The following is a 27,288-nucleotide window of genomic DNA, read 5'->3' as shown; positions in this document are numbered from 1 at the left end:
TAACATAATAAAAATTACAATCCTACCCAAAATTATTTATAGTGCCGTACCTATTGAACTACCAAGAAACTTTTTTACTGAATTAGAAAAAAACATAAAAAGTTCATTTGGAAGAACAAAAGGTCAAGAATATCTAGGGAAATAATGAAAAAAAATGTGAAGGAAGGTAGCCTTTCAGTCCCACATCTCAAACTATACTATAAAGCAGGGGTCATCAAAACAATATGGTACTGGCTAAGAGACAGAAAGGAGAATCAGTGGGATAGACTTGGGGTAAGTGACCTCAGCAAGACTGTCTATGATAAACCCAAAGATCCCAGCTTTGGGGACAAAAATCCACTATTTGACAAAAATTGCTGGGAAAATTGGAAGACAATATGGGAGAGATTGGCTTTGGATCAACATCTCACACCCTACACCAAGATAAACTCAGCATGGGTGAATGACTTGAATATAAAGAAGGAAACTATAAGTAAATTAGGTGAACAAAGAATAGTATAGTTGTTAGATCTTTGGGAAAGTAAAGATTTTAAGACCAAGCAAGAGTTAGAAAAAATTATAAAAGGTAAAATAAATAATTTTGATTACATTAAATTTAAAAAATTTTGTACAAACAAAACCAATGCAATCAAAATAAGAAGGGAAATAACAAATTAGGGGAAAATCTTCATAACAAAACCTTTCACAAAAGTCTAATTACTCAAATTTATAGAGCTAAATCAATTGAACAAAAAATCAAGCCATTCCCCAGTTGATAAATGGGCAAGGGACATGAATAGGCAATTTTCAGATAAATCAAAACTATTAATAAGCACATGAAAAAGTCATCTAAATCTCTTATGATCAGAGAAATGTACACCAAAAGAACTCTGAAGTGCTACCTCACACCTAGCAGATTGACTAACATGACAGCAAAGGAAAGTAATGAATGTTGGCGAGGGGTGAGGGAGGATGAATGTGGCAAAATTAGAACATTAATGCATTGCTGGTGGAGTTGTGAATTGATCCAGCCATTCTGGAGGACAATTTGGAACTATGCCCAAAGGGTGCTAAAAATTTGTCTGCCCTCTGATCCAGTCATAGCACTGCTGGGGTTATACCCCATAGAGATAATAACGAAAAAGACTTGTACAATAATATTAATAGCCACTCTCTTTGTGGTGGCAAAAAATTGGAAAATGAGGGGATACCCTTCAATTGGAGAATAGATGAACAAATTGTGGTATATGTTAGTGATGGAATACTATTGTGTTCAAAGGAATAATCAAGTGGAGGAATTCCAAGTGAACTGGAATGACCTCCAGGAATTGATGCAGATTGACTGATAGAAAAGGGGTAAATTGGAGGATGTGATGGACAGAAACTAAAAAGGGATAAATAGGATGGAGAGTAACAAACAGTAATCATGATGATACAAACATTTTTAGAACAAGTTTCTCTAATAAAGGCCTCTTTTCTGAAATACATAGAGAAATAAGTCAAATGTATGAGAATACAGGTCATTGTCCAATTGATAAATGGTCAAAGGATATGAACAGGCAATTCTTAGACAAAGTAATTAAAGCTCTCTATTATCATGCAAAAGGTTCTATATCACTATTATTAAAGAACTGCAAATTAAAACAACTTTGAAGTACCAGCCCATACCTCTCAGATTGGCTAATATGGCATAAAAGGAAAATGGTAAAACTTGGAGGAAATGTGGGAAAATTGAGACACTGATGCTCTGCTGGAGGGGTTGTGAACTGATTCAACTATTCTGGAGAGCAAATTGGATCAATTCCTAAAGGGCTATCAAACAGTACATACCCTTTGACAGAGCAATAACATTACTAGATTTGTACCCTGAAGAGATTTTTTTAAAAAAAGGCGTTGGGGGAAGACCAATATGTAAAAAAAAAATTGTTTAAAGTAGTTCTTCTTGGAGTCAAAGAATTGGAAAGTGAAAAGATGCCCATCAGTTGAGGAATGACTGAGTAAGTTATAGTATGTGATGGTAATGAAATAATACTGTGCTATATATAATAAAGGACAGGCAAGAGGATGTCAGAAAAACCTGGAAAGACACAAACTGAAGCAGAGTGAAATAAGCAGAACCAGGAAAACATTGTATACACAGTGATAGGAATACTCTACAATGAACAATTGTGAGGGGAAAAAATAGCTATTCTCAGCAAAACAATAATCCAAAACAATCTCAAAGACTTATGATGAAAAAATACCATTTCTGGGGCAGCTGGGTAGTTCAGTGGTTTAAGAGCCAGACCTAGAGATGGGAGGTCCTAGATTCAAATCTGGCCTCAGTCACTTCCCAGTTTTGTGACCCTGGGCAAGTCACTTAACCCCCTTTCCCTAGCCCTTACCACTCTCTTCTGCCTTGGAACCAATACACAGTATTGATTCCAAGATGGAAGGTGAGGGTTTTAAAAAATATCATTTCCTTCCAGAGAAATAACTGATGAAGTCTAAATTCAGACCAAAACATACTTTTTTCACTTTCTAAATTTTTCTGTTTGAGTTTCCTTGCACAAAAGAATTAACTTGGAAAGATGTTTTACATGATTGCACATGTAAAATCTGTATCAGATTGCTTACCATCTCAGCATGGTAGTGGGGGGAAGGAAAGAATTAGAACCCTAAATTCTTTTTTAAATGTTGGAAACTGTTTTTACATGTAATTAGGGAAAAATAATTTTAATACATTGGAGCCAAGTAATAGAGAATTTTTAAAACTAGGGAGAGCATTTTGTATTATATGCTAGAAATAATAAAGACACTAGCATTTTAAGCATGTGAATGACATAGTCCCTTCTGTATTTTAGGAATATCAATTTAGCAGCTGTTCAGATCATGCTTTAGAGAGGGAAAGATTCTAGAAGCAAGGAGACCAAATTGGGAAAATATTGCAATCAACTAGGTTAGAAGTGATAATACTCACCCAGTTCTGTCTCAATCCCAATTTTCTCATCAGTAAATGGGGATGATAATAGTACTCACTTGACAGGGTTGATGTTAAGAAAAAGATAATATGTGTAAATTGTTTTTGAAAACCTTAAAGTTCTACAAGGAGAAGAGTAACTGGAGAAAAAGAAATTGATGCGAGATAATGTGGAGATAGATTCAGCAATATTCAGCAACTGAATATGAGAGGAGTCAAGAGAGAGAAAATTTTTGAAGATTATGAATCTGAGCTACCAAAAGGATGTTGGTGTTCTCAGAAGAAGCAGAGATTTGGAAGAAGGATAGTGTTGAGGTGAAATATGTGGAGCATGTTAAATTTTGGATCTTAATGGAATATCCAATATAGATGTTAAACAGAGAGTGATTATATAGTACTGGACTTCAGGAATGGCTAAATATACAAATTTAGGAGTCATCTAAATAGAGATCACAATTCAGCCTATGGAGCAAGTAATATCATCAATATGATGATGAAGAGAAAAAAAGAGAGTCTAGGACAGATCCTCAGCACATGTTTGTATTTAACAAGCAGAAGATGATGATCTAGCAAAGAAGTCTAAAGGGGTATTCTCGGAGTGGTAAGAGGAGAATCAAGAAGAGAAATAAAAGGGAGCAGTGTCATGGAATCTAAGAAAGAAGAAATTGATGAGGACTGAAGTGTCCCATTAAACCCTGCCAAGTATCTGTATACAATCAAAAGAACACAGAAACAATAACTAGTTGATTAGTATAGGTCCACGTTTCAGATAAGTCATTGCTTAGATTTGCAATTATGAGAAACTACTCACATCAATCATTAGAGAGAACATAAGTCCCTAGTTGGGGGTCTTTGAGCAGTCAGTCAGTTTCCCAGTCACACAGGAACAGGTTCAAACAATGCTCAATTTTCACAATCATTGCCTTCTTTTGAGTCCTTATAGAAAGAGCAAAATTGACCAAGTTACCATAGAGTTTTTATCAATAGCATGCCACTTCCCTTGTGGTTTGCTCTCCCTCAGTGGGCAATCAGTTAACCATGGGTAAAACCACACAGACCAAAGTGGACCATGGATCAAATGACATCAGTTCCTTGGAAAGGACAGCAACAATCACCCAAACAAATGATCCTTTCCTTAGTAATTAATCAAGATAAAAGGCATTCCTGAAAACCCTTACCACCTTTATTTACCTACCTACCTTCTTTCCTTTTATCTCACAAGCTATCTTTTCACTATTGCTATATTATCTTATAATAAAGTTTGTCCCTTCAACATGGAGTCAGTCTGAGCTCTCAAATTCTTTGAATGAGACCCTAATTTCACCATGTCTACATCAAAAGTATCCAGAAAGATAAAAGAACTAAAGGTATTAAGAGCTAAAAACAGAGTAAAGTAGAATATGGTTTGAGAAAAGGCTATTGGATTTTGTAGTTAAGTGATTGTTGGTTACTTTGGAGAGAACGGTTTTTCCTAAGAGGTGGGGTTGGAAATTAGGTTTTTGTATTGAAAAGTGAGAGATTTGAAAATAAGGGGCAATAAAGATACAGTAGAATGACCCTTTCTAGGAATTTGGCTATGAAAGAAAGGGGATATAGGATGATATCTTAAGGGGATGTCAGGATCTGTTTAAAATTTTTTTAAGAACAGGGGAGATGGTGACATGTTTGTGTGGTTTGGGGGAGGCAGAGGGTGGAGAGAAGGAGTCAGCGAATGAAGAGAGAAAGAGACAGACAGACAGACAGACAAAGACAGAGAGAGAGTCAGAGAGAGTAAGAGAATAATCAATGAAGCAAGTTTTTAGAAGAGATCAAGTGGAAAATAGACATGATCTTGTCAAAGAGAAATATCATCTCTGTATCTGAGGCTGAAACAAAATGAAAGAGAAAGGAAGATACTAATGTGCAAGTTATTGAGAATAACAATAATAACTTAAAGATCACAAAAGATAATTCTCTATTTTCTTAGTAAAGTAGAAGCAAGCTCTTCTGTTCATAGCGAGAGGGAAGGGGGTGATGGAGAAATCTAGAGAAGAGAAGAAAAAGTATTGAGTCGTCATTGTGCAGTGTGTCATAAGGAGTCTGAAAAAAAATAAAAGGATCCCTGAGTGTTACTGAGAGACCAATTATAATTAGATAACAAATTCAAAATAAACTCTATGGGTCTTGTTCTATTACTATTTTTAATAGAAAAATAGAAATATAGAAAATGAATGTTCTCTCCCTGGAAGTACTTGGGCAGGAGGTGGAATACTAGATGTGTCCTTACCTATTGTCATAGAGTCAATACTAAGTATCAGTTCCAAGGCAGAAGAGTGGTTAGGGCTAGGCAATTAGGGTTAAGTGACTTGCCCAGGGTCATACAGCTAAAATGAACCTAAGGTCAAATTTGAACCTAAGACTTCCTATCTCCAGGCCTGAATCTATATCCACTGAGCCACTTAACTTCCTCTCTATTACTATTTTACTCTTATAAAATTTAAAAATGTCAACATGAGGAGGCATAAATAATATGTTAGAAAGGGACAGCAGTGAGTGCAGAAGAGACCAACTGGTATGGTCAGGGGACTCAATACCATGCCATCTAAGGATCAATAGAAGAGACTTAGACAGGAGAAAATTCAATGAGTCCATGGTAATTATCTCCAAATATCTGAAGTGTTATCATGTGGAAGTTTGGAAAGGTAAATTTCAGTTACACATAAAGAAAACATTTCCTTAAAAATTATAGCTCTCCAAAAGTATAAGAGGTTTTCAAGAGGGCAATGAGTTTCTCTCATGGAGGTACTTAAGCAGGGCTTGGAATATTAGATTTCTCCTTTGGACATGGGTTGTTACTCTAAATTACCTCTAAGCTTTTCAACTCTGGGCTTCTATCTTTCTATTATAACTTCGTACTTTTGGAATTGGAACTGCTATCTGTGAACAGGGCAGCAAATGCTCTTAGGCCCAGGGACTTACCCATAGAGACAATGGTTCCCCAATCTATGTATATTTGATTTCTGTTCCTTTTTGATTGTGTGAATACCAAAAGTTCCAACCATGTGCCATGTAGTCTGGGTGAAGGGCATTGAATTTGCATAACATCTTAGCTTGGATTTTAATGGAAAGGGCATTGAGTTAGCAGCATAGAGAGGGCAGCACCTTTGATGTCGATTCCCCCTTTGGAGTAAGGCTAGACCAACCACAATTGGCAGTCAACTGAGCCTGAACACAGAGCTCCCACATCTGATGGAAGATAAATGAGTGACCACATCAAGCGATGATTGGTCTGCTATAATGTTCTTTGCCTACAGTTTGGAAGGTAAGCATTGGCAGATATTACCAGTTTATTAAGAATACACTGACCTGTTGATTCCAATGCTCTATGATTCACATTCTGACAATTGGACCTAAAATAAGACCCATTAGACCCTGCATTTATTCAGTGACCCAGAGGTCCTGAAATGCTCTGGGTTTCATTGTCAGTTCCACTATGAATGATTCCTCTGATCATTCTATCTAAACTACTACCCAAATAGCAAGGAAGGAGTCTTTTGCTCTTAGATTACAATTAAGTTCAATGGACATCATCTTCAGTAAGTCACATCCATACAGAAAGAATAAAGTGTAACAAATGCAAAGCATCCCTACTATGAGATTCCAAGTCCAAAGCTTACTACCTGTATGATCTTGGGCAATTCTCAAGTCTCAAACACCCTGAGTCTCAGTTTCCTCATCTTTAAAATGAAGGGGTTGAATTAGATGACTTCTAAGGTCCATGGCAGCTCTAGATCTATGACCCTATGAGACAGAACCATAGAAACATAAATGTTAGAATTTGAAGGGGCCTTATGGATCACTTAGTTCAAACTCTTCAAAATTACAAGCTATGGGAGATAATAGCATCATTGAGTTGAAGCTGAAGGAAACCTCAGAAACCATCTAATTTAACACTTTAATTTTAAAAATAAAGAAAATGAGGCTCAGGGAGTAATGTGACTTGTCTAAGGTTTGTGGTAGAGCGGCACCCCAAACCCAAGCCTGCAAGTCTTAGGCCAGGAGTCTTGCACTTAGATAGGCCCTCCTAAAAAGATCTGCAAATTTTTCATCATCAGAAGATACTTCTTCAGACATGACACCAGCCCACAATTTCTACTGTTTACCTTAGTGTGTTTTCAAACACAAATAAAAATTGAAATCATATCTTTAATTCAACAACAAGTCATTCAAACTGTCATGGAGCAAAGTGTTTGGCATAGGAGGAGTAGAGCTAGGGACAGATTTGTACAGACAATATAGAATTATAAATTGAAAGATGGAATGATCCTTTGAAGTCATCTAACCCAAATTCCTCATTTTACATGTAGGGAAATTAAGTCCTGAAGAGCTGATAGATAATAAATGACAGAGATCAGATTTAAACCCAGGTGTTCTGGATTAAAAACCAGCCCTCTTCCAGCGAGGTACTGTCCTGCCTCAAATATTGTACTGATCATTTCTATATCCATGACACCATTTATATCTCTACCCTTATCTCCATCCCCAAGACCACCAACCTAGGCCAGGGCTTCCTCATCTCTTACCTGGACCACTGAAATAGCCTTGTAAATGACCTCACTTCCATCTGTCTCTTAATTTCTACAATCTTATATTCCATATAGTTTTGTGTTTATTCAATTATTTCAGTCATGACTCATTCTCTGTGACCTCATTTAAGGTTTTCTTAACTAACACACTGGAATGGTTTGTCATTTCCTTCTCTAGCTTATTTCACAGATGATGAAAATAAAGGGAAAAGGGTTAAGTGACTTGCCCAGAGTCACACAGCTGGTTAGTATCTAAGGTCAGATTTGAACCTGGGCAAAGGAGTCTTCCTGACTTCAGGCACAACCTACCCACCATATATAGCTCTTTTTGTATTTGTATTCTTTTTTTTCCCTTAGGAAATGCTAATCTTCTGTCTTAGGATCATGTGGATTCCCTCATTGAAGCAAAGATAGATGTATTACAAAGGGCTGAGTGGTAAAGGCTAGACATTTGGGTTTGTGACTTTCCTGGGGTCATGCAGCTAGAAAGTGTATGAGGCCAAGTTTGAACCCAGAATCTCCTGTCTCCAGGTCTGACACTCTTATTTATTGGGCTACCCAGCTGCCCCAAATTGGTATTCTCAAATCACAAGTCTCACCTTGCCTTTCCTCTTTTCAAGAAGTTTCAGTGGCTCCCTGTAGCCTGTAAAATAAAGTATGACTCCCTTTGCCTGACACTCAGAGCCCTTTAAAATTTGGCTCCAACCTCTATTTCCCTATTTCACATTACTATCCTTTGTTCATCCTATATAGTATGTTCCAATTCCAGTTCCATACTGTGCTATTGGCTGCTCCTTCTGGTCAATATGACATTCTAACCTCTATGCCTTTGATGGCTTGTTACCCCATGTCCCAAATATTCTATCTCTTTACCTCAGCCTTAGCTTAGCTTACTTTATCCTTATTTTCTTTCCAATCACAGTTCAGGCATCATCTCTCCTCCAGGTTGCTTTTTCTGTTCTCCCAGTCATTAGTCTTTAATTCCAGCAGAAATTATATATATACATATATATATATCAAATATTTTTATCTATCATATATTTTATCATGTAGATTTTTTTATTTAACATATATTATCTATTACATATATTTATTTATATATGTATATATTGTGACCCCTCAGTAGAATATAAATTTTGAGGGTAGAGACAGCTGCATGGCCCAGTAGATAGAGAATCAGACCTAGAGGTAGGAGGTGCTGGGTTCAAATGTGGCCTCAGACACTGCCTATCTATGTGACCCTGGTACAGGTTTGATTTGTTTTTAATCTTCATTGCAACATTGTATATTTTGAATATCCTGCTCAATAGAAGCACAAGCATTTGTTGAATGCCTCCCCATAAAAGGCCCTGATGCTAGGATAATTTCAAGATGGAAAATCTATGGTTCCAGTGCTCAAGTAGCTTTTAACATCAGAGAGCAAATAAGCTATTTCTGCAAGTACATGATACCATAATACTATAAAAGAGAAAGTGATCCTGGCCATAGGAAATACAAATGAAGTTCTATGAATGAATGAAGAGTAAGAGATCACTTCAATTGGAGATTTTTAAGGAAGGTTTACCTGATTTCATGGAATAAGTGGCATTTAATTTGAGCCCTAAAAATGTAAGATATTCAATAAGTTAGGAAGAAGAGACATGGCATTCCAGGTGAAGGAAATGTGTATGTCCTCTACCACCTTATGGAAAATAGGTAACCCAGTGGATAAGAATGTTGTTCAAATCTAGCCTCAAATACTTAATATCTGAGGGACCCTGAATCACATATCATATAACCTCTGTCTACCTCCATTTTCTCATCTGAAATAAAAGAACTTAATTCCAAGGATTTTTATAAAGATAAAATGAGGTAATGTGGATATAGGACATTGCAAACATTAAAGCACTAAATGTTTGCTGTTGTTGTTGTTACTGTTCTCATTATTTCTGCCCCTTACATACCTGAATTTATTTGGAGTTTGGAGTAAATCAGAATGGAAATGGAAATGAATTGACTTTTGAAATGGGTGCTAACTTGCCAGTCACTGAAAACTAAAGAAAGTACACAATGTTGATAAAATTTGTGATATGTGCTATCAAGAAATTGAAGAAAGCAGAATAAATGTTCTCCGACTCCCAATCCCTTGAGTTCATAGGATACTAAATTTCCCTGGATCCATCTGCATCCCTTTCTGACCTTTATTACATATATCAACATGGATTCTATCTCCTCCATCAAAATGACCTTTTCCTGGGGACAGCTGGGTAGCTCAATGCATTGATAGCCAGATCTAGAGAATGGAGGTCCAAGTTTCAAATCTGGCCTCAGACCTTTCCTACTGTGTGACCCTGGGCAAGTCACTTAACCTCCCATTGCATAGCCCTAACAAGTCTTCTACCTTGGAACCTACATAGCATTGATTCTAAGGCGGAAGGTAAAGGTTTAAAAAAAATGACCTTTCTTAGCTTTGCAAGATCTCAGAGATTTCCAACAATCTGTAAGCACCAGTTAGATCCTTGGAAAGAGATAATATAGTGCCAAACATCTGTCTGGGGAAAAGTTCTTTATCTGGAGTCTGTGAACTTACTTTGAAAAATATTTTGATTACCTTCTCAATATATTTGGTTTCCTCTGTAATCCTATGTATTTTTAATGCAATTAGAGACATTTAAAATGAGACCAATAAGGACTTCCAGGTAATCATGGCTGCAATCTAGATGCCACACGCTTCCTCTCCCCAGCACCGAACGAAATAGACTACATCAAAGGAGCATAAAAATCACCTTTGGAGGAACAGAAGGACTCACCAGTACTCCCCAGTACCCCACAGAGGTGAAGGTACATGGGGTTTGAACATTTCCACACTATAATAATAAGAAGGAAAAGCTTGCACAGAAACGTGAACTGAGCCACCCTTCCCCCACCCCACACCTCCCCCACCAAACCAGAGTGAGCTACCGGAGAGCTCACTGGGACAACGAGTGAGAGGGGAACATCTCTGTCTGGGGGGGCACTCCAGGGTCCTTCGGTTCTGGGGACTGCCAGGAAAAAAACGTCTCAGGGTGGTTTCACGGGAGAATCCTGCGCTGAGCACAGGGGGCCCAGGGAGCCGTACTCAGGGCGGTTGCACTGAGCATCTGGGCAGAGCTAAACACTAGGGGCAGACCACGCGCTGATTATCTGGGCGGAGTTGAACACCTGGGCTAATGATCAGGGGCCCTGCGCTCTAAGAAACCTCGGAGGCTGGGAAGAACTAGTCTGAGGCAACCTAAATTCACAGAAAACCCACCCATATCACCCAGACCCCAGACCAAAAAGGAAAGGGGAATAAAACCACCAAATGGATGGCTCACATGGCCCAAAATCAAGCCTCCAGGAAGAAAGGGAAAAAGGTGACTATTGAAAACTTTTATGGTGGAAGTACCCAAGGAAAAGAAGAGAATGAGGATGAAATCCGAAAAAAATCAGAACATGCCTCCCAAAATGGAAACTATCAACAAGCTCTGGAAGATCTCAAACTGGAACTTACCCAAAAGATGGAAACCTGGAAAGAAAAATGGGAGAAAGAGATCAGCAGTCTGACAGATAAGACTGCTCAATTGGAAAAAGAGCTGGAAGCATCCAATAGAAGGGTAGACAAAGCTGAAAAGCAAAACCAGTCCCTAACGACCAAAATTAAGCAACTCGAAGAAAGTGAGATCATAAAACAGCAAGAATCAATAAAGCAAAGCCAAAAAATTAATGAATTAGAAGAAAACATAAAATAGCACACTGAAAAGGTCACAGACTTGGAAAACAGAGGAAGAAGAGACAACCTCCGAATTATTGGTCTCCCAGAAAAACCAGAGATAAACAATAAACTCGATGTTATTCTACAAGAGATTATAAAAGAAAATTGCCCACACGTTTTGGAGCAAGGGGGCAAAATAGAAATAGAAAGGGTTCATAGAACACCCTCTATGCTAAATCCCCAAAAAACAACCCCTAGGAATGTAATTGCCAAATTCAAGAGCTTCCAAGAAAAGGAGAAAATCCTACAAGAAGCCAAGAAGAGGAGCTTCAGATATAAGGGGGCTCCCATAAGGATCACACATGACTTAGAGGCTAACACACTAAGAGACTGCAAAGCATGGAACACGATATTTAGAAAGGCAAGAGAGCTGGGTCTCCAACCAAGAATCAACTACCCAGCAAAACTGACTATATACTTCCAGGGGAAAGTATGGGCATTCAACAAAATAGAAGATCTCCAAGCATTTGCTAAGAAAAGACCAGAACTTAGTGGAAAATTTGATATCCAAGCACAGAAAGCAAGAGAAACATGAAAACATAAATATGAAAGAAAGGGAAAAGGAGATAAATCTTATCTTTTTCTTTAAGTCAAACTCTCTTCTATAAGGACTACATTTATATCAAATTATATATATTAATATGTGGGGAAAATGTTTTCTGTAACTCTCAAAAATTGTATGCATCATGAGAGTAGTTAGAAGAAACATGCATAGGGAAAGATTGGGGCATTAAGAAGATTTGGGGAAAGTGGGGGCAAAGAAAGGAAAAGGGAGGGGGGAACCATCTATAACACTAAGATTTACTTCAGGAAATAGGGGGGGACTTAATAGAATAATCTTTCCCATATAAAGATACACATGGGAAGGGGAGGGGAAGAACTCTCATATGAGAAGGAGAGGAAGAGAGCGTGAAGTGGAATTACTTAATCCTTATTCTCAGTGAAATCAAATCTGAGAGGGAAGAACATCTAGATCCAGTGGGATCCTGAATTCTATCTTAGCCAATAGGGCAAGAAAGAAAGGAAAATTAAGTAGGGGGAGGGGAGAGGGAGTATAAAAAGGGAGGGAAGGAGAGGGGGGAAGGGAAGGGAGCATAAAAAGGGAGGGGCTAGAAAGGGAAGCATATCAAGGGAGGGGACTAGGGGGACTGACCCAAAGTAAATCACTGGTTCAAAAGGAGATAGCTAAAGAAGGAAGATATCAAAATGCCAGCAAATCCACAAATGACAATCATAACTTTGAACGTGAATGGGATGAACTCACCCATAAAACGTAGACAAATAGCAGATTGGATTAGAACCCAAAACCCTACCATTTGTTGTCTTCAAGAAACACATATGAGGCAGGTTGACACTCACAAGGTTAGAATTAAAGGTTGGAGTAAGACCTTTTGGGCCTCAACTGATAGAAAGAAGGCAGGAGTTGCAATCATGATATCTGATAAAGCCAAAGCAAAAATAGACCTGATCAAAAGGGATAGGAAAGGTAAATATATTCTGTTAAAAGGGAGTATAGACAATGAGGAAATATCACTAATCAACATGTATGCACCAAATGGTATAGCATCCAAATTTTTAATAGAGAAACTAGGAGAATTGAAGGAGGAAATAGACAGTAAAACCATATTAGTGGGAGACTTGAACCAACCACTATCAAATTTAGATAAATCAAACCAAAAAATAAACAAGAAAGAGGTAAAAGAGGTGAATGAAATCTTAGAAAAATTAGAGTTAATAGGCATATGGAGAAAAATAAATAGGGACAAAAAGGAATACACCTTCTTTTCAGCACCACATGGCACATTCACAAAAATAGATCATACACTAGGTCACAGAAACATGGCACTCAAATGCAGAAAAGCAGAAATAATAAATGCAGCCTTTTCAGATCACAAGGCAATAAAAATATTGATCAGTAAGGGTACATGGAGAGCCAAATCAAAAATTAATTGGAAATTAAATAATATGATACTCCAAAATCAGTTAGTTAGAGAAGAAATCATAGAAACAATTAATAATTTCATTGAGGAAAATGACAATGGCAAGACATCCTTTCAAACCTTATGGGATGCAGCCAAGGCAGTACTTAGAGGAAAATTCATATCCCTGAGTGCATATATTAACAAATTAGGGAGGACAGAGATCAAGGAATTGGAAATGCAAATCAAAAAACTTAAGAACAAACAAATTAAAAACCTCCAGAAGAAAACCAAACTAGAGATCCTAAAAATTAAGGGAGAAATTAATAAAATCAAAAGTGACAGAACTATTGAGCTAATAAACAAGACTAGAAGTTGGTACTTTGAAAAAACAGACAAACTAGACAAAGTACTGGTCAATCTAATTTAAAAAAGGAAAGAAGAAAGACAAATAACAGCATCAAGGATGAAAAGGGCGATCTCACCTCCAATGAAGAGGAAATTAAGGCAATCATTAAAAACTACTTTGCCCAACTATATGGCAATAAATATACCAACCTAGGTGATATGGATGAATATTTACAAAAATATAAATTGCCTAGACTAACAGAAGAAGAAATAGATTTCTTAAATAATCCCATATCAGAAAAAGAAATCCAACAGGCCATCAAAGAACTTCCTAAGAAAAAATCCTCAGGGCCTGATGGATTCACCAGTGAATTCTATCAAACATTCAAAGAACAGCTAACTCCAATACTATACAAACTATTTGACATAATAAGCATAATAAGGGTCTTTCCTAAAAATAATAAACAGCATATATCTAAAACCATCAACTAATATTATCTGCAATGGGGATAAACTAAATCCATTCCCATTAAGATCAGGAGTGAAACAAGGATGCCCATTATCACCTCTACTATTTGACACTGTATTAGAAACACTAGCAGTAGCGATTAGAGAAGAAAAAGAAATTAATTGAAGGCATTAAAATAGGCAAGGAGGAGACCAAATTATAGCTCTTTGCAGATGACATGATGGTCTACTTAAAGAATCCTAGAGATTCAACCAAAAAGCTAATTGAAATAATCAACAACTTTAGCAAAGTTGCAGGATACAAAATAAACCCACATAAATCATCAGCTTTTCGATATATCTCCAACACAGCTCAGCAGCAAGAACTAGAAAGAGAAACCCCATTCAAAATTACCTTAGACAAAATAAAATACTTAGGAATCTATCTCGCGAGACAAACAGAGGAACTATATGAACACAACTACAAAACACTTTCCACACAACTAAAACTAGACTTGAACAATTGGAAGAACATTAACTGCTCATGGGTAGGACAAGCCAATATAATAAAAATGACCATCTTACCCAAACTCATCTATCTATTTAGTGCCATATCCATGGAACTTCCAAAAAAATTTTTTTACTGATTTAGAAAAAACCATAACAAAGTTCATTTGGAAGAACAAAAGATCAAGGATATCCAGGGAAATAATGAAAAATAAATACAAAGGAATGGGGCCTTGCAGTCCCAGATCTCAGACTATATTATAAAGCAGTGGTCACCAAAACAATCTGGTACTGGCTAAGAGATAGAAAGGAGGATCAGTGGAATAGACTGGGGGCAAGCGACCTCAGCAAGACAGTATATGACAAACCCAAAGATCCCAGCTTTTGGGACAAAAATCCACTATTTGATAAAAAACTGCTGGGAAAATTGGAGGACAGTGTGGGAAAGATTAGGTTTAGATCAACACCTCACACCCTACACCAAGATAAATTCAAAATGGGCGAATGACTTGAACATAAAGAAGGAAACTATAAGAAAATTAGGTGAACACAGAATAGCATACATGTCAGACCTTTGGGAAGGGAAAGACTTCAAAACCAAGCAAGACTTAGAAAGAGTTACAAAATGCAAAATAAATAATCTGGAATACCTCAAATTAAAAAGGTTTTGTACAAACAAAACCCATGTAACCAAAATCAGAAGAGTAGCAACAAATTGAGAAACAATCTTCATAAAAACCTCTGACAAAGGTTTAGTTACTCAAATTTACAAAGAACTAAATCAATTGTACAAAAAATCAAGCCATTCTCCAATTGATAAATGGGCAAGGGACATGAACAGGCAGTTCTCAGCCAAAGAAATCAAAACTATTAATAAGCACATGAAAAAGTGCTCTACATCTTTTTTAATCAGAGAGATGCAAATCAAAACAACTCTGAGGTATCACCTCACACCTAGCAGATTGGCTAACATGACAGCTATGGAAAGTAATGAACGCTGGAGGGGATGTGGCAAAGTGGGGACACTAATTCATTACTGGTGGAGTTGTAAATTGATCCAGCCATTCTGGAGGGCAATTTGGAACTATGCCCAAAGGGTGATAGAAGACCGTCTGCCCTTTGATCCAGCCATAGCACTGCTGGGTCTGTACCCCAAAGAGATAATAAGGAAAAAGACTTGTACAAGAATATTCATAGCTGCACTCTTTGTAGTGGCCAAAAATTGGAAAACGAGGAGATGCCCATCAATTGGGGAATGGCTGAACAAATTGTGGTATATGTTGGTGATGGAATACTATTGTGCTAAAAGGAATAATAAAGTAGAGGAATTCCATGGAGACTGGAACAACCTCCAGGAAGTGATGCAGAGCAAAAGGAGCAGAACCAGGAAAACATTGTACACAGAGACTGATGCACTGTGGTACAATCGAAGGTAATGGACTTCTCCATTAGTGTCAATGCAATGTCCCTGAACAATCTGCAGGGATCTAAAAAATACTCTCCACAAGCAGAGGATAAACTATGGGAGTAAAAACACCAATGAAAAGCAACTGCTTGACTACAGGGGTTGAGGGGATATGACTGAGGAGAGACTCTAAATGAAAACTCGAATGCAAATCCAACAACAGGGAAATGGGTTCGAGTCAAGAACACATGTAATAACCAGTGGAATCGTGCGTCGGCTATGGGAGAGGGAAAGGTGGTGGGAGGGGGGGCCGGGAGGAAAAGAAAATGATCTTTGTTTCCAGTGAATAATGTTTGGAAATGACCAAATAAAATAATGTTTAAAATTTAAAAAAAAATGAGACCCATAAGCTTTAACAGGCTTCCAAATGAGCCCATTATGCACACACACAAAAAGCCCTAGTTTATAGGGTTATAGATGTAGCAATAGAATTCATGGAATGTTGAAAGATGGTTAGAACATTTCTGAAGGTCAAATGGCCCCATGTTATACTTAAACTATACATCCTACATATGGAATGTAGCTTTCCATTCATTCCTCTACCATATAAAACCCAAGATATAGGCAACATGGAGGTCCAGTTTGGACCAAAAAAAAAATGTTGGTGTATCACAAATAATCCAGTACATCATGGATCTTTGGTTAAAAGTGTAGGTCCTAGATGGTGATCTAATTCAGCATTCTGTATCATAACTTTATCAAAGCTTATAACTTATTTTTATGACTAGCACCAGGGACACAGGTGATGGGTCACTGGATGAATTTTTGGCACAAGTTGGTGTCAAGATATCCCAAAGGTCAATATTCTGGTAGGGGAACCAAGGAAGAATAGAATGCCAGGAAGAATTAAAACCACTGAAAACCAAGTCATGAAGCTCATAAAAGTTCATGAGTTTTAGAAGTGAGAAGGTAGATGAAAAATCATCAAAACCCATAAGATAAAGAAATTGAGGTCCAGAGATATAAATTGACGTATTCAAGGTTTCACCAGTTGTCACTAGCAAAACTGGGATCTGAATCTGGTTTTATGAACAAAAATAGAATGAATGGCCCAAGAAAGAATGATTTGCACTGGAAGCAATTACTTTTCTCTAAATATACATCATGAGAGCCAATGAGGTATAATGGGTAGAGAGTCAGCCTCTTAGTCAAGAAAACCTAGGTTCTAATCCTGTCTTTGATATATATGGGTTGTGTCACTGTCTGCAAGTAAACTAAGTTCTCAGTGTCCCAGCTAACTATTTAAGGCTCAAAGATATCAAAGAGTTGCTAATATTCATTGGGGGCGGGGGTTCTTGTCCAGGTATTCTAAAGACCAATGAAATTACAGGTTTGGTCCAAAATATGTACATGAACATATATAAAATAAAGTGAGTAGAACCAGGATAACATCATATAATATGTGCATATCATATAAGCATTTATATTTTTCAGAAATGACATACAGCTCATCAAATGAGTTCTCAAGTGACAAACATCAAACATGTAATGATATTGCCACAAATTGGAAATCTTCCTCCACCTGCTGTGAATATCTTAAGGAGGCAGCAAGAAACAAATTGCAGTTGGAGATTTACAGGTTTACTACAGGGATGCCTCTTGCTTTTTGATTCCTATCAAGAAAGGGTGAAAAAACTGGCTCTCAGAAACTCTCTGATTAAAAAAATCTAGATTCTGAAAAGTTAACTATACACACGAAAGGATAGAAATCAATTGTTATAATTGCCTTTTATGAGTTTAGGAATTCTGATGACCCTAAATATGTGACCTAAAATTCTCACTTGATACCAGCTCAGCAGGCATTCTTCATATTTTCTTATGACATTGCTCAGTGCCACCCCTCCCCTTTTTCTCTCCTATCAGCTTTTTTCTGTATCTTTTATCTGCTGCCAAATCCACAGCAATTAACCTGCTCTCAGGAGGGCAGATTCTATTCAGAATACAGTTAATTTTATTTGTGAATATACAGTACTTTCAAAGCATTGTGATCCATACCATCTGAGGCCTTATTCCTAGCCCTAAGCCAGAGATTTTATCTCTACAATAAGGCCGATAGCTATTTGGAAAAAGGACAAATGTTCAGAGTCAGTCATAGGCCTGAAACATTATCTTTCCCTCAGTCCATAACTCTTTTCTCTAATATATGATACATGGCTTACAGCTTGCAAAAATGAAGGATGAAGGAGACACTGCTACAGATCTGCCTATTGGGTGAGAGAATCGATTTGCCAGTATTGCATGTGGGGAGACATTCTTTATTTGCATTGGAAGATTTCTTTATTTTCTCAATACCTCACAGATGTTCATAAATGAAGAAAATTGTTACTTAGGCGAAGGGAGTTCCTGTTCCAATTAATAAAGAAAGCTGCATTAAAACTAATCTTTTTAAAAAATGAAAAGGACCTGTTCCAAACTTTTTAGGACAATCAGTTCAATTCCTTTCCTTAATTATAGCCATTGGAAATTGAAATTAATAGGAGGTGAGTAAAAGGAAATGGCTGTAAGTGCCAAATTACTACAATTAGCATTTCCTCCCCCACAATACCCCCTAAAAAAAGTGATGGTACATTTTCATCTACTCAACTACTTACCACATGTAACTGTGCACATTCCATATTCTACCTTCTTGACTACTGTGTATTTTTCATCTAAACATAAAGCATAAAGACATGTTTTACAATTAAATTTTCCCTAAGTAGAGCCATAGTAGAAAAAAGAGACAAAGAAACATCTTATTATTGGTAAATATGTTTCTTAATTTTGTATGTGGTACAGGAATAAAAAATGAAACTGTTCTATTGCTAATTATACAAACAGAACCCAAGTACTAAAAAAAAAAACAAGTATTCCTATTGTGTTATAAGAAATGAATAGGAGGATAGATTCAGAAAAACATAAAAAGACTTACATGAATCAATGCAAAGTAAAGTGCACACAACCAGGAAAATGTAAACAGAACAAGGAATATTGTAACAATGATCAACTGTGAAACATAGCTACTCTGATTAAGACAATGATGCAAGACAATTCCAAGTGACCCATGATAAAAAGTGCTATCCATCTCCAGAGAAAAAACAAATAAACTGAATACAGATTGATTTTTTTTAATTTTCTTCATGTTTCTTGCTCCCTTTCTTTTTTTGGCATCATGGCTAATATGGAAATATGTTTTACATGGCTTCACATGTAAAATTGTTATTTTGCTTGCCTTCTCAATAGGTGGAAGAGTAAGAGGTAAGAAGAAAAATTGGAACAAAAATTATTTCAAACTGAATGTTAAAGATAACTTTTTTAACAAAAATAAATTGAATATTTAAGGTGAGAAACCATATACAGGGCTGTTATTCCAAAGACCATATAACTTTTTTGAAACAATGTGTTTTCTTTACCACTTAGTCCAATGTTAAACTAATATCGGGTATATGATACTAGTGATCAGAGGGAAAATCTGCCTATTTACAGTACAAGGCTCTGAGCAGTTTATTTTCCAGCCAGATGATTTATTAAAATTATAAAAACTATAGATCCCTTCTATACATTTTTAGATCTCTATGTCAATTCTAGATGTTGGTCTTGGTATCAGATGGAACAGATTCTTCTCTGTTGCATAAAAACATTTGAAGGGGCAGCTAGGTCACTCAGTGGATAAAAAATCAGGCATAGAGATGGGAGGTTCTGAGTTCAACTCATCTCAAATACTTCCTAGCTGTGGGACCCTAGGCAAATCACTTAATCTGCTATTGCCTAGCCCTTCTTATTCTTCTGCCTGGAATCAACATGCAGTATTAATACTAGGACAGAAGATAAGTGTTTAAAAAAAAGAAAAGAAAATATTTGAGTTAAGATAACAAATATTCTTTTAAAATATAAAATCAAATATTTATAGCAGGATGTCATCAAGTCCAATCCCTTCATTTTACAGACAAGAAGTCTGAGGTCCACAAAGGTTGTGACTTTCCAAAAGGTCACTCAATTTAAGTCAGTGGCAGAGACAGGATTAAAAATCAGGTCCTCTGACCAGCACTTTTCCACTATACCATGCTGACTCTGTAATTGAATATCTCTAAATTTCAAGCTCTTCTTCAGTTGAAGTTGAAGTTCGGGGGAAAAGACTGAGAGAGTAACTATGAACTTCATATCTCCAACTGGGAGTCAAATCTCAACTAATTAAAACCGAAAAAGAGGATGTATGTATTATCAGCCTACTAACATCTGTTAATAATATCATAGTACAGTTTTCCAAGACAAAAATCATCATGCTCTATTAACCAATGCCTATCAAAACTATACAAAATTTTCTCCTTTTTTGATTAATATAATAATTGAATATATTAAGGAAGGCAAGTTTCATGTATATTCTTGCTTAGACTAGAACTATTGTACTTTTACAAACTCTGAAAATATTTGTAAGAGATTTGACTATTCTTAGGGTCAATAACAAGTAGAATCATTGAATGGATCATAGATTTTTAGATCAGAAGGAATGATAAAAAGGTAAATGCAATCTTTTCCAGGTGAGGAAATGGAGGCCTAGAAAGGTAGACTGAGTTTACAAGATCACCTCGTTAGGGTGCTAAGTTGGTTTTGAATCTAGTTTTTTTTTTTTTAATTCTTAAGGTAGTACTTTTCCCACTAAAAGCAGATATTTCATTACTGAGATTATGGTGGATATTTTGCACTGCTACAGCTAGAAACAAATTAAAATTCAACCTCTGTACACAACTATCATTTCTTTATGAACCGTTTTTTACAAAAATAAATTTAAACCAATCAGCAAATATTTATTGATTTGTTACCATTTCTCCTTCATTATGCTAGAAATAGTGGTCATGTGAAAATATATGAAGTCTGTCACTCCTCCAACTTGTTACCATGAATGAAGTATGTGGGATTTTCCATTCTACATTCAAAGAAAATCTAGTTCCCAGAATGATTTTTTAAGGATGAGATTTGTATTAGTAGGAACATTTTTTCTTTCCAAAATTACTGTTCCAACATCATATAAGACCTGCCTCTCCCACAATTTAAGTAGCAAAGCAATAAGAAATTGATGGCCAGGACTCACTTTAAAAGGCATTTTCAGACATTTGATCCTTTAATACTTTCAGATACTAAGTCAATATTTTAAATCAAGAAAGTTCAATAAAGCAAAATTTGTGAATAGTTTATCTATATGCTTCTTATATAAATTATATATGTATATATATATATTTCATAGAGGGAAATCTTTATATACAAATCTTCCACCTCATAAGATAAAAGAGAATGTTTTTTTTAATAAGTGCAATTCTTATCCAAAAATGCTAGGATTCTCAAGTCAAATACCATCTAGCCTTGGGTTTGAAATGTCATCAATCAGCTTCAAAATAAGTTCTCAATAATGAAAAGTAACAGGTAAAACATTTTTTAAATCTCTGAGATATTAATCAGAATCTGCTGTAACTCATGGCCAGTTTACTTTTAAAATAAATGTGAATTCAAATTCAATGTGTAAACTCATGCTTTCTACTGGAATGTTCATTCTTCCCCTTTTTAATTATTTTTCCAAATCGAATATAAATCTCTTACAAGAGTTTTGGCAGTGGTTTCAGGAAGGGATGACAAAATAGGCTGAGGAGGAGCTTTCTTCAGTAAATGGGGGTCTTTCATTTTGGCAGAATTTTCTGGTTTAGTAGGTGTCTTGCATTTGGAAGGACCCTTAGGGTTCTTCTAATTCAATCCTTACATTTTGAACATTAGAACACTGGAGGCCTGGAAAGGGAAGATGACTTGTCAAAGGGCTGATAGAGAGAAAGTAGCAGAGTCAGGTTTTGAACCTAGCTCCTTAGACCTCAGTTTAGAATTACTAAATCACTTTTTTCTATACCTCCACAGACAAATATCTTTCTATCATTCTGTAATATCATGCTATATATGGAGCTACAAACCTCAGTTGGGTTTTTTTTTTCTGCTACTAAGGAACACTATCATCAAGGAAATAGAAAAAGGCTATTAATCAAATTCCTCCAGGTAGACAGAAAGATGGATAGATGGAGATAGATAATGGATCATCTGAAAATCATGAGATTACCACCTAGATACAAGGTAATCTCATGATCAGTCATAGACAAAGGGAAATCATTCAGCTAATAAGAGCTTTTAAAAAAGCCTGTATATAAGCTTTTGCTCAAAAGCATGTAAGCAACTTGATCAATATACCACAAGTAACATCTTGTCAAGGTTTACTGTTTAATAAGCCAGCAAAATATAACAAACTTATGTACCAGGAAATTACAATGGCTTCTTTGGATTTATTTGAGAGTCACAAGTCAAATCCCTTGTCTGGTGTTAACCTGGCACAATTGTGTGGTTTATTCAAAGAACCAAAGTGACACGTACATGTGTATACATATATATGTGAATATATACATATATGTATGAATATAAACACAGTATTCCAAAAGTCTTAGTTTTAGGTTTCAATGGCTTAAAACCACATTAAGGTAGTTAAGTGGCTCAGGAGATTGAGAGCTAGGATTAGATGGGAGGTCCTAGGTTCAAATCTGATTTCAGATACTGCTTTACTATGTGACCCTGGGCAAGTCACTCAATCTCCATTGCCTAACCCTTACCACTCTTCTGCCTTGGAACCAATATACAGTATTGATTCTAAAGCCAAAAGTAAGGGCTCAAAAAAAAAAACTACATTAAAACTTTTGTAACAACATAGAGAGATGAAGATATATATATATAAATATAAATATGGACATATGTATACCTGTATTTCTATTTCTATATGTCTGCTATTCCAAAAATATGGATTTAAAGATATAATCAAGTGAGTATATGTCTTTACACATATATTCATATCAATCAATATCCATATACCTACTTTTCCAAAAGTATGAGTACAGTTTTAAGATATTTAATATTAAATATTAATATTTAATATTAACTTTAAGTAGAACATTGCACTAAGACTTTTGGGATGCTGTGTTTAGAGTCAAACACAGATATATATATATATATATATATATATATATATATATATATATATACACACATATATATATGTATCACAATCTAGGGACCCTTACATTGCTTAGCAATGCTAAAAATCATGCTTTCTATAGGGGAGAGTGGAGTGGCAGTGTCTGGGAAGTGGTATCATAAACAAAATTCTTAAAAGTCAGGACTAAGAAAAGGTAGTACACGATAGAACTGAGGAAGCTGACTCAAAATCAAAGAAAGGGGGGGATCTTTGAGGGGATTAAGAAATATAAGGAAAATTGTCAAGTTGTGTTTCTGTCACATATTTTCCTTAGAAAAGACGGTGTCACCATTCCTGACAGTGATTTTTTTTTTCTTGTTTCTTTTCGCTGTAAGCCAAGGAGGTAAAACTGGTTCTTGCCCTTTTTTTTTCAGGGGAGATCCCAGTGGGCACCTGAGACCAGTGCGCTTGTGACGTCACAGTAATAACGTAATACCTCCAGGTCTCCTCACTTCATGCTGACAGATTCCATATAAACACACTTAGCACATACAAAAACTTCATCAACCAGCTCACCTTCATTTGGGGAAGAATTGGAGCGTGAGGACTGACGATTGACAGGCGAGAAATCCAGGAAATTAGCTTCTCGGGGAAGGCCTGGGGAGGGAAGGGAACTCGCACTTCCCCAGGCCTTCTTCCCAGGGCTGCCACCCCGCCCCTCCCCCTTTATATCCCCACCTCCCACCTAAGCGCGGGAAGTCGAACAAGGGGGCCTCAGCCTGGCTCTGAGCAAGTTCCCTCCCTCTATCTCTGCAGCCCTAGCCTGCAATTTCTGGCCTTCTTTCTACCTTCCTCACTCCCGCCCACGTCTAGCCCCAGCTGCAGCTTCTCACCGCCCTCCGAAACAACTGAAACAGGGGTCTAGGGCTCAGTACCATTATTTCCCCCCACCAGCTCTCTGCCCTCCAGCAGCAGGAGCAACGCCCCTAGCAGCAACTCCAGCCTCGCGGAGAAGCTAGAGCTGGAGTCCATGGCCCCTGACAGCCTCCAAGCCTAGAGCGCGGTATTCTCCGGAATGCGGGCTCACTGAAGACTGCTGCACCCGTGGAGCCCAGAAGGCCCCCAGTCCCCGAGGCAACCATTGAACCGTCACTGAGCTTTCACTATTGCCCGGTTACTCGGTGTTCCGGTGCAGCCCAGCAGCCCTTCTCCCTCATGCACTGGAGGTCTAGAGAGCGTGGGGGTGGCAGGAAAGAGAAAATAGAATTGACTTAGCAGAATCCTGCTCTGTCCATGGTGCTAGGGAGCTTGCCTGAGGTACAAGCCCTATTCAGGGCTTAAATTTCATTTCATTTTCCAGCCCTTGGACTCCTTTACTTTTCCTTTAAATATTTTCTTTTCTTTTTAAACCCTTATCTTCTGCCTTCGAATCAATACTATGTATTGGTATCACAGGCAGAAGAGTGGTAAGGGCTAGGCAATGGGGGTTAAGTGACTTGCCCAACGTCATATAGTTGGAAGTGTCTGAGATCATATTTGAACCCAGAACTTCCCATCTCTAGACTTGCCTCTCAATCCACTGAGTTTACCCAGCTGCCCCTTCTCATTTAGTATTTTCACATCTGAAACACCTTCAGCTCTGCTTCCCTCTATAGCTTGCATCACAGATCATAGATTTAGAACTGAAAGGGATCTTTTAATAGAAGAAGAAACTGAGTCAGTGGAGGCTAAATGACTTACTTGTCACACAGGTAGTAAGTGGGGAAATGGCTATTTGTACATAAAGGTCTTTCTATTGTGCCACGTATACTGCATAATATTTGGAAACAATATTCCAGTTGTTTTTTGACCAGCACAGCATTCTTCAAGACTGAAAAGCTCGAGTGTGTCCACAAGAAGAAAAACAGAATGGTGAGAGGAGAGAACTTGTCATGTAAAAATTGATTAAAAAGAATTGGTGATAAATAAAAGTAGAGGTAATATAAATTCAATAAACGCCCTCCCTTTCCACACCTCTTACCCAGACTTTTATAACCTTGTCCCCTCTATCTTCCAATACCCTGTGTATCATAAACCAAAAAAAGGATTAAATGGTTAACAAATAAAGAACTCCTGTCTCCCTCATATGTGCATATTTAAAAGGCATAAGAATATCTCTTGTACTAGAAGGAATTGCTTAACTTCTCTCACCTTCCCCAACATAGACACACACCTTACCAAAAAATAATTCTTTAAAGGATTCTTCAGAAGAGTTAGGAATATAAGATACTATAGACATAATCAAATTCATTTTGCTACAGATGAAGAAACAGATTTTCAGAGGTCAAAATGTCTTAAAGTAATATATATTTTAAGTAGCAGAACCTATATTCAAATCTAAGAATTACCACTACACATTGGGCGCCTTCCTCTCTCAAAACCAAATTCTGTCATCAAAGTTGCCTTTATTCTATCCAAAGTGAATCAGATCAGATGCAAATAAAAGTCAGAAGGTCCTTAGGTTGTGTTACTCCAGAGAACAAACACTAGGTAAGTGATGAAAGATAACTTATATACTCCCCTTGTATTCAATGGTTCATCTAGGGGGGTGGGGAGTGATGATCTTCAAGAAGAAGCCAGTTCTAAAATTCTGATTCTACTATGAAAACACTTTGATTCACCACAAAGAGTTGGTAAAACTATAACAAATGGAAAAAATGTTTAAATGAATTGATATTTTTTTTTCTTTTAAGTTGTCATAAATCTCTTCCTTTTGGATAGTCAAAATCTTTGGAGAGAGAGAGAGAGAGACAGAGAGGGGGGGCGGGACTGGACCTGGGAGTTAATCTTGTCCAACCCCTTCATTTTTCAGATGAGGAAACAAGCCCATGAAGCTGCTCATAGGAATTAAGTGGAAGATATGATATTTAAACCCGTCTTCCAACTTTAAATCTAGTCCTCTTTCTATTGCACCATATCATGTCCAACCATGGATTTTCCTTCTAAATTTGGAGCTTCTTCATCTTTTGTTAATGTCACAGAGCCTTTTGGCAGCCTGATAAAAATTATGAACTCCTAAGAATATTTTTAAGTGAATAAAACACAAAGGATTAAAAAAGAAAGTCAATTACTTAAAATTAGCTTTCAAAATATTTTCTAAAAATCAAAGATCCTAGAGCAACTAAGATAAATGTATGCTCTCCCCCAAATAGCAATTCTTGAAAATAGTGAAGATAGTCATCTTATTCTACCCCTTCCCACTCACTCCCTAAGATGTGGCATAATGGATAGAGCTCTGGACTTTGAGTTCAAATCCAACATTGGATAATTACTATGTAGCCCTGGGAAATTCATTTCCCCCTTGTCTGTCTCAGTTTCCTCATTTGTAAAATTATGATAATAACACATACTTTTCAGGGTTGTTGTGAGGATCAAATGAGATGTTACTTATAAATCCCTTTGCAAACATTAAAGTGTTATATATAAATGCCAGTTTTAGTAGTTCTCAAGGATGTCATATGGAAGGATTAAATTTGTTCTGTTTGTACCAACAGGACAAAATCAGGAATAATAATGGGCAAAAGTCACAGACAGGAAAATCTAGTCTTGGAATTATGAAAGACCAAGAGCTGGAATTATCAAAAGGCGATTAGACTATCTAAGAAGCAGTGGGTTTCTTCTCACTAAAGGTTTCAAATAGAGCCTAGCTTGCCACTTGTCATACAGGTTATAGAAAGCATTATGTGGCTACAGATTGGATTAGTTGACCTCAGAAGTCCCTTCTTGCTTGTAGATCATATGACTCCTGATTATTAACTGGTTAGTATTCTTCTATGAATTCATCCAAAGATGGTTCCAACTTATTTTATCTGAGTTTATGTAGTTCATGTCAACAACAAAAGCTATCAAGACAGTTCTTGTTTATTTCATGTAATTTACTTGTTAAATTTTTTTTAATTGCAGAATTTTACACTGACATCTCTTAGATTTAATCTTAATTGTTTCTAGTCATTACTTGAACTTGCTAATATTTGTTTAGATACAGAGAACCCTTTTAAAGAATATACATAAAACAAATTCCCACTTTGACCCATCCAAAAGCATGTCTTATTTTTCTTCCAGGTACCATTTAACCTATGTGTTTGGATCTGGGTAGAATACATCATCTTTCATCATTTGGAATCATGGTGGATCATTGCATTGATCAAAGTTCTTAAGCTATTTGTCTTTATTAATTATTGTTGCTTCATATATTGTTTTCCAAGTTAGGTTCACTTCGTTTCATTAGATAATGTAAATATTCCTACATTTCTCAGAAATCTTCCTTTTGGTCGTTTCTTATAACACAATGACATTCTGTCACTTTTATATACCAAAG

At 36.7% G+C, this 27,288-nt stretch overlaps 1 protein-coding gene across 4 annotated transcripts in view; it reads right to left on the bottom strand.

Moving 5' to 3' along the window:
* Window positions 1-24,114, bottom strand: part of SPACA1 (sperm acrosome associated 1) — a 65,379-nt gene extending 41,265 nt beyond the window's left edge. Inside the window, exons 1-3 of one of the 4 annotated variants that reach the window (XR_008916613.1) lie at window positions 23,867-24,114; window positions 23,508-23,588; window positions 18,553-18,609 (exon numbers count right to left, since the gene is read on the bottom strand). Coding sequence is in view for 3 of the 4 variants with exons in the window: in XM_016431182.2 (XP_016286668.1) it covers window positions 18,553-18,609; window positions 23,508-23,588; window positions 23,867-23,963 (235 nt within the window). In the remaining variant the exon portion in view is untranslated. The remainder of the gene's footprint in view (window positions 1-18,552; window positions 18,610-23,507; window positions 23,589-23,866) is intronic. The other 3 variants (XM_016431182.2, XM_007484308.3, XM_056818578.1) reach the window with 3 other exon arrangements.
* Window positions 24,115-27,288: the final 3,174 nt, after the last annotated feature.

The sequence above is a fragment of the Monodelphis domestica genome, chromosome 2 (assembly GCF_027887165.1).
Source record: "Monodelphis domestica isolate mMonDom1 chromosome 2, mMonDom1.pri, whole genome shotgun sequence".
Taxonomy (NCBI): domain Eukaryota; kingdom Metazoa; phylum Chordata; class Mammalia; order Didelphimorphia; family Didelphidae; genus Monodelphis; species Monodelphis domestica.
Note: the sequence above shows the minus strand (reverse complement) of the source record. Positions and strands in the feature narration are given on the sequence as shown.